The sequence below is a fragment of the Triplophysa dalaica genome, chromosome 9, assembly GCF_015846415.1.
Source record: "Triplophysa dalaica isolate WHDGS20190420 chromosome 9, ASM1584641v1, whole genome shotgun sequence".
Lineage (NCBI taxonomy): Eukaryota > Metazoa > Chordata > Actinopteri > Cypriniformes > Nemacheilidae > Triplophysa > Triplophysa dalaica.
In genome coordinates, this window is record NC_079550.1 from 11,371,984 (window position 1) to 11,386,584 (window position 14,601).

The 14,601-nt window shown below is 38.5% G+C and overlaps 1 protein-coding gene across 1 annotated transcript; it reads right to left on the minus strand.

Moving 5' to 3' along the window:
- Positions 1 to 1,435: 1,435 nt before the first annotated feature.
- On the minus strand, positions 1,436 to 11,399 carry sytl2b (synaptotagmin-like 2b). The gene is made up of 16 exons (XM_056756365.1): positions 11,336 to 11,399; positions 10,552 to 11,254; positions 10,159 to 10,273; positions 9,248 to 10,072; positions 6,672 to 9,131; positions 5,413 to 5,505; positions 5,126 to 5,167; positions 4,860 to 4,954; positions 4,651 to 4,764; positions 3,696 to 3,865; positions 3,510 to 3,612; positions 3,245 to 3,406; positions 2,813 to 2,906; positions 2,496 to 2,595; positions 2,207 to 2,412; positions 1,436 to 1,955 (listed from the first exon to the last, which is right to left on the minus strand). Exons 3-16 carry the CDS (start codon positions 10,241 to 10,243, stop codon positions 1,813 to 1,815), a joined length of 4,692 nt encoding a protein of 1,563 aa, XP_056612343.1. The 5' UTR covers positions 10,244 to 10,273; positions 10,552 to 11,254; positions 11,336 to 11,399; the 3' UTR covers positions 1,436 to 1,812.
- Between the last annotated feature and the right edge of the window lie 3,202 nt (positions 11,400 to 14,601).

A 14,601-nucleotide genomic window follows, 5' to 3' on the forward strand; every position in this document is an offset into this window, starting at 1 on the left:
AAACTTGTTATATAAAAAAATAAGTTTTAAAAATAATAAATGTTGTCACAAACCGTCCTTGAACCTTGAATTTTTATATCAGGTCCATTTTATTAACTGCCCATTGGATTTGATTTATTTTATGATAAATACTAAAGGATGTCAAAATAAAATGTATGGGGTAAGGAACTAAAACTCAACTTAATTTCTGTATATTATTGCAACAATACTTCAAACAAAAGATATCAAAGAAGCATACACCCCTCAAAGCATGCAGTTTATGTAACGTGTGAATACATTACAAACATGACAATACATAGAAAAAACACATTAATGATAGGTGAAATATCTATATTTCAGTATACTTTTCATAAAAACATGATTTGAATAGGTTTGTAATTAATACTTTTATAGACTGTCATTGTAACATGCATTACTGATCTGGCCTGAAACTCAAGCTTTGGAGAAGTAGGTTTACTGTATTGCCATATACAGTATAAATACAGATCAGCACTGAACTGAGTCATTGAGAAAGAAAAGCTTTCGCAAAACATGAACATTTTTCTGTAAAATATGTACTTCTTTAGAGAGAACTGTAAGGCAAAAGAAAAATACAGTGGATTGTTATGGCTCAATTGCTTCTTGTGACCAATTACTCAACAGTCAGTTCAGAATTTAAGAAATACACAAATACTTTAAAACACTCACTTGAAATATGTGAAAGAAACGATGGAATATAGACAACAAGTGGACAGTGAACATGTTATTAGTCATTTCTTGGGAATTGTCGAGTCCTCCTCAATAATCTGTAAATATCACAGCTCAGTATAAAATGAATCCCATTGGTGCACATGTTCTTTGTACTCAATGAAAGAAAACGGGGAACTGGGTGTACCTTTGAATTCCTCAGAGACAGGGAAGGGCGCTTGCCAGCTGCACTGCATACACATTCAGACAGGTCCGCTCTTCTTGCTGTTTCACCAGAAACCCTGTCTCACCTCCCTTTTGGTCACAGATTTGAACCGTGCAGGCGATACATTGTATTTGTTTGCATTGTCAGCTTTCTATTGTCATATGAAACAGTCCAGTTTTGCACTTTCTTTAAATGTTGTGTTGTCTGAATCACGTACTTTGTAGCCTATTCAAAATGGGAAGGGTAGGCCTTTATTTAAATGTTTATTTAAAATAGCACATTATTTACAATAAAGTGATGTCGTGGTTCATCTAAATAATTCGTTTTTGTAACTTTTGATAAATATTCAATAAGGCCAACATGAATGACAAGAGATCGATTTTATGTGACAAACAGTAGTCTGTCCACTAGATGGGGCCAGTGATTTTTTCCCAGCAATGTGTACTGCTTACAAAGCATCCTTTGTGAAGTATATAGCCTACTGTATATTGCCTACTGTACAGTATGCGTAGTATTAACTGTTGAACAGACAATGCTCAGATATCAGATAAAAACAGTGGTTTTAATAAAATTCTGTGTAATATGCCAATCAGACAAAATAAAGTGACATTTGTTACAATGGAAATGCACTGTATTTCATATAAAGTGCTCAGTTGTATACTTTACATTATACACAGCATATATGGTATAATGCATAATTCATTAGAACAATTTGTATAACATGCTATTCATAACACACCCCACAGACCAGAGCCACATAAGCAGTGACTGAACATTGGATTTGTATTATTTCTCAAAAGCTTTCCGACACAAATGAAACAACCTGTTATAAATGAGAGAAAATGCAAGCTTTGAAATGTGCAGAAATATGAAAGTTGTACTTCAATAATGGTAAAGGCCTCTAATTGTAAACTCATTTTTCATGCTTTGTTGTCTGTTGTTAGCATCCTGAGTGGCAACACCCCTTCTATCCACTCACTGGGAGACTCCATCATTCTCCTCCATAAATCAATCTCTTCTGGTGTTGAGTCCATCCAGTTCACCTGAGCTCCATAACTCTTACCTGTACAACAGGACTGACTCATTAAATAACATTTATTGGACATATATGCCCTCATTTAGAACAACCATGCAAAAGTCATGGCCATACCAACAGCAAAATAACACAAAAAAACACAAAAAAACTTAGTTAAAAGAGCGATCAATAATAGCGCAGATGTACAAGCAACACATTTCGAGAGAAATTATTATGAATTATTATGAGATTAACACAAAAAAATGTGATTTTAAAGAACGCATAAAAAAAGACTCCACCTGTGCCCATGCCGAGTCTTAGGCCTCCGAGCAGGTGATTGGCTAGTCGATCACGGTCCCAAACTGTAATCTCAACGCAGGCTTCTTTCAGGTCCTCTGCCCTAAAGCCATCATACACCATGGTGTGATTAAATATGGGGCTGGTGGTCTTCTTTAACACCCTAGTTTTCTGACGACTCTTTTTGCTGGTGTCTGGGAGTACAAAGCTGTGGAAGCATTAAACAAAGGCAAACTATAAAGTAAAATATAAAGCAAGATCAATTTCAACTGTTTTTGGATTTATTATTACCATTTTATATACGGGTCAATAGATGGACTTCTGATAAGAGGGAGATTCTTGCAGTCTTTGGCCCAGATATGCACTTCACCTGTGCCAGGAATGCGTTTAGCTGGGTAAAAGAAGTAACACAAATCAATTTATAATGAATTTGTGCTTTGAAAGTGTCTGCAATCGCAAATAAAGAAAAAACGATAACTATTTGCCAAACTACTCTTTTATGGATTGTTCAAACAAAATTAGACCTTTATATTTGACAGAAAATGTCTCCTGATATAAAGAGCAATCTTTGTAAACATAAATTGCAATATTCAAATGAGAGGTCTTACACTGGGAGATCTGGGGCAGAAATCGTACAGCCAATCTCATTTGTCCTCTAAAATCTAAGGGCTGGAGGCTGGTGGAGGACTGAAAGGAGTAATTCTGAAAGCAAAATAAATAGCTTAAACCAGTGAACCAGTAACTGCAACATTATATAAGTTCTTCATCTAATGTTTGGCTGATAACACAATGAAATTGACGTAACATTAAAATAAATTCCGTCAAATATGCTACAGTGTGAGTGAACCCATATTTAAGAGAAAGTCCTTCCTATTACCATTAGGTCAACCAATGTTTCAGTGTCATGTGATGCTACATGTCCACTTTTTTTAAATAATCTACTAACTGCTTACTTTCAGTCGTCTCTGTTTATGATAAGTGGCATATATATTTGAACATGGACACAAATATATAACGGCAAATAAATTTTTATACTGTACCCTTGGTTTAAGAGGCAAAAACTTCCTCTCTGTATCATTAAAGTCCCATAAGGAAAGGTCAAGCTCTGTCTCTCCCAGAAAGCTGTTGCGGCCAAATGTGTCATTGTGCCACACAGAAAGGTTCAAAAGCTGAGACTTCAGGTTCTCCATTCTGACTCTGTACTGTATTAAAAAGAAACGTTATTATTAGACATTTAATTAATTAAGTTTGAGTGTCTCAATCGATATTCTGCACATACTATTATTCTACCAGTCATTTCCTTACTCTAAGAATCTCATTGTATGTAGGATTTAAGGTTTTCCTCTTCACAGACGTTTTTCTCTTTCCCAGATTGGCAGAATCAGGTATGAGGTAACTCTTGACATACCTAGAAAAGGCAGCATGAGTTGTCTATTGAGAAAAATCTATTTTCAGAAAAGGAGTGGGTGGTACTCAGTGCTGTAGTCTTACGGGTCAGATCGATTCCTTTTCGCATCCACCGCTGCCAGATTCTTGCACTGAACCACGAAAATGTGGAACTCCCGCAACTTCTGCACATAGTTCAGTGAAAACTGGATGATGCCTTGAACTTCAACACTGCCGTAGTCGCTGCTATACACACTCGCAACACTGCCGCTAACCTGTTGGGTCACAAACATGCACGTTTAAACTCTGTGTGAGATGTACTGAAGGCACGGAAACAAATACAAAAAAATGTCATGAAAGATTACAATATTTCATAGTTTACGAAATACAATACACAGAACATAAAGAATTGCAATATCATGACACATACACTCACCTAAAGGATTATTAGGAACACCTGTTCAATTTCTCATTAATGCAATTATGGTGGTGGTGAAATGGTGTGGGGGATGTTTTCTTGGCACACTTTAGGCCCCTTAGTGCAAATTGGGCATCGTTTAAATGCCACGGCCTACCTGAGCATTGTTTCTGATCATGTCCATCCCTTTATGACCACCATGTACCCATCCTCTGATGGCTACTTTCAGCAGAATAATGCACCATGTCACAAAGCTCGAATCATTTCAAATTGGTTTCTTGAACATGACAATGAGTTCACTGTACTAAAATGGCCCCCACAGTCACCAGATCTCAACCCAATAGAGCATCTTTGGGATGTGGTGGAACGGGAGCTTCGTGCATCCCACAAATCTCCATCAACTGCAAGATGCTATCCTATAAATATGGGCCAACATTTCTAAAGAATGCTTTCAGCACCTTGTTGAATCAATGCCATGTAGAATTAAGGCAGTTCTGAAGGCGAAAGGGGGTCAAATCCAGTATTAGCATGGTGTTCCTAATAATCCTTTAGGTGAGTGTATATCAATATAATAGCATACTGTAACCATGCTGATACACTGATATATAGAACACACACACATATACTTCTATTTTAACGTACAGACGACACAGATGCAGAGCCGGAGTAACCGCTAAGGTTGGTGTATTGTCTGTTGATTCTCTGTGGCAGGCCGCTGCGGGAGCTGCTCTCTGAGTCGCTCTCTCCTCCATCACTCTAAAACAACATGACAGCACCAACAGTATCAGAGTCAAGCTCATGCGCCACATTTGATCACCTTTCATAGAGTTGTAACATCATAGAAGAGACACCTCTTTCTGTAGAAAGGAGGGCACGGATTTGCTGAGTTGCTTCAGGTGCTCTGGGTCTGAGGTGGCAAAGGAAGTCTGGACATGTGTGCTAGGGACTAGAAAAGACAAGAATGGGATTTAAGAAGTATAAATCCAACAGTCCTACAAGGCAAATGCGTGCAAATATCATTAGGACAGACATTCTACAAATTTGTCTTAAAAACATTCATGTTGTGAAGTTACTGTACTTTTAGTGTTAGTAATGACAGACTGGCTATCATAGTTACCCTGTTCGTAGTCATCCGTTTGCTTGATATTTTGGCCTTGTCCTATGGGAAGAGATCACAATGACAACACAGAAAAAGTAGAACAGGTTCTGTCGTCACCTGATCTCTTCATTTAGAGTCACACAATGAAGTTTTTTTGTCACCAGGCAACATTTTGCTACTATGATAAAGTGTTTAATGACAGGATTATCCAAATAAAGATGTGGTAATGCTTTCAACAGAAAAAACTGAATGAAGACTGTTCCTGGGAGACTGATGCAAATTTGCCTTGTTTGAGGGATGCTTACCAGGCGAAGTGCTGATATCATTCATGCTCTTATGGTACACGGGTCTTGATGCAGCTCGTCTCAAGGCTTTCTGAACAGAACTCTCCTTATCACCTGTAAGATTAATAAATACTAGTAAAGGGATAGTTCATCCCCAAAATGAGAATTCGTATAGTAACTCTTTTTATTTCAACCATGTATGACCTTTTCTTCAGTAGAACACAAAAGTAGATATTTTGAAGAATGTTGCTAACCAAACAACACTGAACCCCATTGACTTCCACTGTACGGACACAAAACCTGAGACATTTCTCAAAATATCTTAATTTGTGTTCCACAGAAAGAGTTGTTTGTTTTGAACCAATTCAATTCAATTTATTTATAGAGCGCTTTTCACAATGTGCATTGTTCCAAAGGCGCATTACAGGAGAAAAGAAGGAAAACCGAGGAAAGGTAAAACACGGCACAGTACAAGGTGTTTATATAACAATATCTAATAAAAGCATTCTACAGGTAAGCGAGGAACCCAAACTCCAAGGTGAATAATGAGGATGAATAAATGAGGACAGAATTATTATATTTGGGTGAGCAATCCCTTAAACAGCACTTTATAAAAACATTTATTTATTGCTTTCTTTAAAAACACTACACAGATGTACAGACAAAAAGTTACAAGAATGTTGTTGGTCTGGTGTTCCTTTTTCAAAAGCTATTTTGTAATGTGAGAACTGAGATCTATTTGATTACTTGAAAGACAACCTGTGTGAGATTTGTGCACAAGATTGATTTCATTTTCACAACCTGCTGAAAATACCATAGAAACCCACTAAAAACTATGGCATAAATTCAATTGGCTTCCATTAAAATACTATTATGAATGGTACACCTTATTGTAGTCTGTTTTGGTCATTATTTCAGTAGGATTTAACATTCCACCAATAGAATCCATCATATACTAGTAGGCACCATTTCAGTTTCCATTAAAACCAGAACAAATCCCTTAAAACCATTAAAAACAATAGTAACTTCTTCAATGGCTTCTATTGTTTTTTTCAGCAGGGAAGGGATTTGTGTTGGTTTTAATTCAAACTGTAATGGTGTCTACTGGTATGCGACGGGCTGTATTGGTGGGATATAAAATCCTATTGGAATAATGCCTAAAACACACATCAAAAAGGAATTTTGAATTGGTTTTAATGGAAAAAGCTATTGGGTTATAAGGGTATTCTAATGGAAACCATTATCTTATAGTGTTTTCTAGTGTATCTCAGAAAACTTACAGTTCAGATTTCCCTTTACATGGGGCCAGGTGTCTGCCGTACTGGTCTTGGAAGCATCATGACAGACATGTCCATCAAGTCCCAAGCTTCCTCTCCTTTGAAGGTCAGGAGATCCTTGTACAGGAGTGCTGGTTCTTACAGGGGAACATTTACATTTGCAGCTGGTCTCAATTGAGGTTGTAAATGAGGTGCAGAGAAAGTCTTCTATCTGCTCTATAACTGGAGGAGGAGTGTACATTCTGCCTGTCTCTGTGATTCCCAGGTAGTGCTGGTAATCGGGAGGAATATAGGACCTTGCAAGAGGTTGAAAGTCAGAATCTTCAGACGTACGGGACGGTTTTCTCTGAGAGTTTCTTTTTTTGTCTTGCCAGGAATTGTCAGAAGAGGTTTTTGGCAGGGTATTGCTTGATTCTGTTGTTTTCCTGGATGGTGTGAGGTAACTTTTTGTTGCCTGGTGAAGATTGGGATTCTGTGTCTCTTTGGGTTGAGGATGCACGCTTTGGCTTTGCTCCTCACCTGCCGTGTTGACAGAAAACATGCTGGAGGCACGTCGCATTGCCTTTGCTTTTCCATTCAGACTGCCTTTGCTGCTGCTTCGGCTCTGCTGAGGTTGTGATTCTTGGCCAATGGTAGGTTTATGTGGAGTTGTATCTTTTACAGAGGTCGGACTGGAGGCCGAAGGCAACTGGTTGGCTTTTGCTACAGATTCTTGTCTTTTAGTAGATTTCTTATTTGAGGAAGAAAGTGGTGTTTTCTCTGGCTTTGCTGGTGAGGAGGAAGCCAAAGATTGTTTGGCATTGGTTTGTGTTTCATTTACTATGGTTTTAACATTACTTCTTTCTGACTGGACATTAAACATTTTTGGATTTTTATTTCCACTTTTAAGAACCGGAGACTTTTGACCAGACTGCATTGTAGGAGATCCACCCCAGAAGTCTCTGAGATTCTTAAACTGTGAATTGTTCATCCCATCTGTCACAGTTGACCTTTCTTTCCATAGTGGATGCATAGAGAAATTAGGAGACACTTTCTCTCTATCAGAAGTATCGTCCTCTATATCATCATCAAACTCAGCACCTATTGATCTGAGATCAAACTCAGACTTTGTAAATCTTCTGTTCATCTTAGCAGAAGCTACTGAAGGTTTTTTGTTTTGAGCTGATATTCTAGGCCCCAATTTTTCTTTTTCCCAGAAGGACTTGAGTTGTTTGATCTTCACTGCCATGATCTCCTCCTGCTGGGAATTCTGCTTAACAAGAGGCGTTGGATTTGGCCTTGGTGCCGTTTTGGACTTCGGCTCTGATTCTTTTGGGGAAGTGCAATCTCCACTGCCTCCCATTTTTTCAATGTTTTGACCTGCTGACAAGGATCCACTATCAAGCAAAGATGATGATTTTAAACGTGGAAGAGAAGATTGCTTGTGAGAGGGAGAGCTTGCAAGTGTTTGGTCTTTCTTCTGGTTAGAATAGATCAATGATGCATTTTTTGATTCAGCTGTAACAACTGGTACTTCAGGCTTTTTGATTGTGTTAGCATTCTTAAGGTCTGAAACGTCCACAACACTGATTGTCTCTTTAATCTGATGTTCTGGATATCCCAAGCTGTGTTCGGCTACCCTTTTTTCATTTTTACTTTCAGCTGGCTTTGTGCAAACATCACTATTGTTGAGGGATTCATTTTTAGCAGGTACATTAGTTCTGCTGATCAAAATCTTTGGTCCGATGTTTTCCCTTTCCCAGAATGATCTCAAATGAGCAAGTTTTGGTCTTTGATTCTCTTCACCACCCGTTCTTTCTTTTTGTTGATGAACCTTGAAATCAGTTACAAGTTTAACTTTAGGCTCTTCTCTTGGGTCTTCCTTGGTTAAAGAGTCAATTTTCTCATTTTCATTAACTTTTTCAAATACACTGTCCTCTGGCTGAGTGACATCGTTTGCGATGTCAGTCAAAGCAACGTCAACTGAAGGCTTCATGATGAGAGATTCCTTATAAGACATGGATTCAGATCTTCTCCGTTGTTTTGGAGTATTTTGAGGAGATTCATCAACACACTGTTCCTTTCCCCACTCTGTCTCTTTTAAAAATTGTGAATTTACCTCCGATGATTTCTTTTCACTTTGGCGTGGTATGATCAAGTACACGTTATCTCTTGGTTTGGGTTTTTGATTAGCTTCATCCTCCACATCTATGTCATCAATCTTAGCATCTTCCTCCATGTCATGATTACTCTCCACATCAAGCATATCGCTGCTGTCTGAGCTCCTGCTAAACCACTCGAGAACTTTGGTGATGGAATTGCCTCGTTCATCAGTAGGTGTGGGAATGTGTACATCTGGTGCGACAGCTGGCTTTGATTCTTGATTCATGTTATAGGTGTTTATATTGAATGCAGAGGGGCTGCTCTCAATCCCACGATCAGTAGATGTATTTGCTATGTCGGCGACACCAGGAAACTGTTGATCTGTAAGACAAAATATGTACTACTGAATGACAAAGCAGAAACTAACAAATCAAACATCCAAAAAAAATATTAACATAATTTTTAATAAATCTTCATCATCACACAGTAGATCATACCAACAGCAGTCCCAATATGTTCTGCTCTTGTCGTTTCCACCTTTTGCGACATAGTCATATGATTCTCCACTGTCTCAGACTTTTGCTGTGTACGTTGAGGAGCAATGATCCCATCTAATGGTTTCATAGAGTTGGTAGTTAATGCAGACCTTGCATTCTCATGAGGAAAAGACAAAGTCTCATCCGATATCTTTTGTTCGTCTGGTTCTATGTTCGGTGACTGAGCAAAACAATCATCTGTATTTTTTTGTTTCATGCTGTCTTGTCCCTTCTTGTCATTATCTGCTGTCGGGTCAGAGCTCAGACTTAAGCGTGTGTGCATCTTCGTTTTCTCCTCTGTGTCTTGCGGAGGTTTCTTCAGAAGGGACGGGGCTCTCACTGGTAAACGTGACTTTGGAATCTTTAGTGGCTGTGTTTTGTAACCTGGTTCCTCTTTACTCTCCAAAATATGTTTACTCATGTCAAAATCCTTTTCTTGATTGCTCCTTTTGCGAACATAGCTTAATGTCACAACTGGTTGGGGCATCTGGCTTTTGAAAGCGGAGTCACTGGAACTGCAGCTGGAGGTGTATTTGAGGATTCCTCTGGGTGCCGGAGTTCGGGTTCCTGAGCTCTCAGTGGCTGACACGCTTTGGGTGGAAGTACTCTGAGTAGATATACTCTGAGTCGACACGCTTTGACTAGATGCGCTCTGGGTGGACACAGAGCTGGCGCTGTCAGATAAAGAGCTCTGGGGTTTGAAGATTCTCGTCCTCTTCTTTGGCACAGGTTTTTTTCGAGGCACCTCACTGTTATCTTCAGTGTGGCTTGGTTCCTGATATTTTACTGGTGTGAAAATGCAAAACACCGTATTTTTAATAAACCTAAGCACTTAGTATACACACTGTATGACACAAAACTTCCATATCAACCTCGTGAATCAAAGTCCCTGTCGGTAGATAATCTCCTGAGGGCAGATCCTGATGCTTCAGGTGTCTCCTCGAGGTTCAGCTCCATTGGACTACTGTTGAATGGGTTGTGTCTTGTCTGGAACCAGGAAGAAAAGCAAATGTAACTGTTTAAACAAATAGATTACCCATTAAAGTATGCCATCAAATACTTGTCACATGTCGTCAACATGCAATCACTAAACTTATATGCTTACAAGATCTCTATACATTGTGTTGACATAGAAATGTTAAGCTAAAGCTAAATAAGCTTAAAATAATAATAGTTTTCTCTATCTAAGTGTATTTTTTATGTATAGAAGACCTTTTTACAAGTAGTTGAGATAGATTCAGCTGTAGTGTTGAGCATTCACATACCTTAGATGGTGATCTCCCGACTCTGTTGAGTCTTTCCTGCAGGGTCTCTGATGTGCCACTGTTTTCTCTGCTTTTCACAGAACAGTATCAAATATATTTAAGACACATTTTAATATTAAGACACCAAGCAACCTTTTTATTGTTAAGAGATCTGCTTGCATTGACAGCATAAGACATCCAGCTGATTTCAGATATCTAGTAACCTGGACTGAAACCTTCCCATGTCGTATCTTAAGAAGTACATTGTGCAAACTCTTTTGTTTACCCTTGTCGAGTCATAAAGATCTTGAAATCATGTGGTACCCACACCTTTAAAATACACAAGCACAACCTGGGAGAGGTGGAGGTTGCACACGCACTGCAAACACAAGGATTCTGGCAAGCATGAGCAGTTATTACTATTGTTCAGGATAAGTGGATAAATAAAAGGCGAGTATGAGATCGACAAGTCACACGGTACACCAGCAGCTACGGTACATGTACTCCGTAATCCTTAAGTATACTTCACAGACCACAGGCCATAAGTGATTACACATACTGTTCAGTGTGGGATTATGGCAGCAGAAGAGGATTAAGTATAGATGCTCTGCTTATATACATGAACATGTTCAGCTTTACCTCTCCGTTGGCTGCTCTGAGATGCCATCCCTGTTCTTTATATTGAAGCTCTTCGATCTTTCGCTCCATGACCTTGTTAAATAGTCTGAAAGACAGTGTATTGTTACTGTAGATAAACATCAGTGTTCAATAGGTATTGTGGTAAAATTATGCTCATATATGTTACCATCAAGCGAGGGCTTTCGTTGCTTCATTGATGCTATGATGATGTCAGAACCGTGAATTCTGTCCTGGTGTCTCTGTGACTTCACCTCATAGAACCATTCGCCCGTCATGTTCTTGCGTCTGTCCACCTCTGGTACAACATTCTGCAGATGCCTGGGATTCAAATCAGAGTGAAGAAAAATTAAAAGCATTACTGACAATTCTTGGGGTATGAAACAAGGGAGGTTCTAGAGACTTCTGGAGTTCAAGATATTACATATAAGCTTAAAAGCGACCGTGCAACGGTGTTTCATGCATTCTGGCTTCTTTAGAATGTTAAACATGCCGTCTTCTCGTGCTTAACATAGTCTGCTTGTCAAAAACAATCCCACGGCGATCGTACATGTTTCTGAAAGTTTTTCGAACATATAAAACTGTTTTGTAACAACTTTTCTTAGTTCCTTATTGGACAATTCTCTCGGAAAAGCCCGCGGCATGGCCACGAGGCAGCAAGGAGAGCAGGAGAAGGAGCATGCATAGACGTCACTTTTACTTGTAAACTGGGGAGAGAGAGCATACGTTCGGGAAGTTTGTTTGTTCACTGCATTTGGGTGATGAATGTTGTATAAACGGTGGATATAACGCTGGATTTGGAGATCGTTTGAAACTGATTTATGTAGCCGTGCCAGTGCTAAAAGATGCCGGACATGCGGTGAGTGAAACCGTTATCTTTGTTTTGTTGACAATGGGTGCTCACGTTCTTTGGTTCTGCCTACCCCTTGCCCCCACGTGCGCTTCGTATGTTTTCGGAAACAATCGTAAAGCGGTATCTATCTTTTATAAATGTGATCAAACTAAATACTCTTCGAAGATACGAAGTATGCAATACTACTCTATAGGTACTCAAGATTAATATGAGATCGCCCGCTTAAATACAGTCTTATGCAAATGTCAACCTTACCATGAAATATTTTTTATATATTTGAGATACTTTTATATACTGAACATCAAACTGTTGAAGTGTCTTAAGATTTTCTATATTCAGAGCACAAATTCATTGCACTTTCCTGTCCTCTTTGACAGGATATATTTGCCCTGATCATCGGCTCTTGTTAAACTATCAGCTAATAGCTGATAGTGTAAAAAATAGCTTTTAATCGACCGACACCGATTATTGGCCGATATATCGGGCAATTTAGCTGTAAAATGTCCCTTCACTACAAGATTCTAAGTCAATAACATTCCTTTTGTCCAGGATAAACATTTCCTTCATTAAAATGTACACAGGGTTCAGTGCTGTTTGCTCTGTAAATACAAAATCACCTTTATAAGTTCTCATGTACTGAAATGTTCCCAGCTGTACTCTATTGGGTTATTTTGAAACTAAAGGGGAAAAAACTGCATGAAAACTTCTAAGAAAACAACATAACGAGTAAACTGTCTTTACAACTGAGATAAAGAGCTTCAGTTGTGAACATTTGCAGCATATAAAAATAGTTGAATTAAAATCATGTGTTTGGAAACAGCCTGTGGAACACGTCTTCATTTAACAAAAAAGGAAACTATGCTGGTCATGTGAAAAGGCAAGACAATTATTCCACATGGGTGGACTTAATCCTTTTATACAAGGTTGTGTAAGGCTATGACTGAATACAAGGAAATCACCCAGACATGATCAGATTTTACAGTCTTGCTTTCATGTTTGTTAGGTACTCAGACTTCAAGTCCCCACTCAAAATAGTTGTGCCTCAACATGTTAGCTTGGGGCAGGACTATTTGTATGGACAACCAATGGTAGACGAGCGAGTGTTTTGGAAACGTGTTCAAATCATTATAATTTAAATTTTTGCAAATGCTCATGGTGTAGAAAGGACACTTTATACACTCACCTAAAGGATTATTAGGAACACCATACTAATACTGTGTTTGACCCCCTTTCGCATTCAGAACTGCCTTAATTCTACGTGGCATTGATTCAACAAGGTGGTTAAAGCATTCTTTAGAAATGTTGGCCCATATTGATAGGATAGCATCTTGCTGTTGATGGAGATTTATGGGATGCATGAAGCTCCCGTTCCACCACATCCCAAAGATGCTCTATTGGGTTGAGATCTGGTGACTGTGGGGGCCATTTTAGTACAGTGAACTCATTGTCATGTTCAAGAAACCAATTTGAAATGATTCGAGCTTTGTGACATGGTGCATTATCCTGCTGTACATGTGTGCCAAGGAAACATCCCCCACACCATTACACCACCACCATAATTGCATTAATGAGAAATTGAACAGGTGTTCCTAATAATCCTTTAGGTGAGTGTATAGTTATAGTAGAAAAAAGCTCTTACTTGACTCGATCCTCCTCTGATTTCTTCAGCTCAGAATCCCTCTTTAAAACCGTCATGATCATTTCCTGCTCTTCTTCAGTCAGGTAGCTCAGGTCGATCATTATGAGGCTGTTATTGGGTCTTTCACAGTTTGGCACGGACTGATCTTCAAGTCACTCTTCTATTGCTCTGGAATCTACTGTTACTTCTGAATCACCTACATTTCACCTGTAAAGCATACATCAAAACTTCTGAGAACCCCAATGTTCTTCCACAAAGGGAGTTCTCAGTATAAAACAGGATATTATTCAGACATTTATTAGATGTTTAAAAGGGCATCGACGTAACTCAATTTGTAGGCTGAATTGGCTGTAATTTGGAATGAAATGTTACTCTAAATATGTTCACCATGAAGTTGAGTGTAGAGGGTCTGTTTAGAGAGCTCAGATTAGACTTAACATGTGATAGTACCATCAGCTGACCGTAAGAAAGAGGTGGATTTTTAGATAAAGCACATTGGAATGATGTTTTTCAATTAACATATATGTCACAAGGGTACTTCTTCTTAGGAAACATTTCAGATAAAATATGCCTAAATGAAGTTATTTTAGTCCTGAAGGATTTAAAGATGTTTTATTGTTTTTAAAAATCAAAAACACCCAAATCCCTCTGTAAAAGAATATGCTCTCTTAGTACATGACCATATGATCATACTTAATGCTTAAGACAGCTGTGTTGCAAGTTAACTGTGCAAATATTTGCAAAGAGCTCACAAAGACACTGTTGACTCCCGGTTCCACCTTGATCAAAAACAAGCTCGAGGAATTTACAAAAACCAGCCTAGGTTACACTTTAAAAACAACAGGAAAAACAAAACAATAAGATGCTCATAAGTTATTGTTATTGTATATGTCATGTTATTACATTTGTGTGATACTGAGTAAGGAGTAATAGAACAATATCT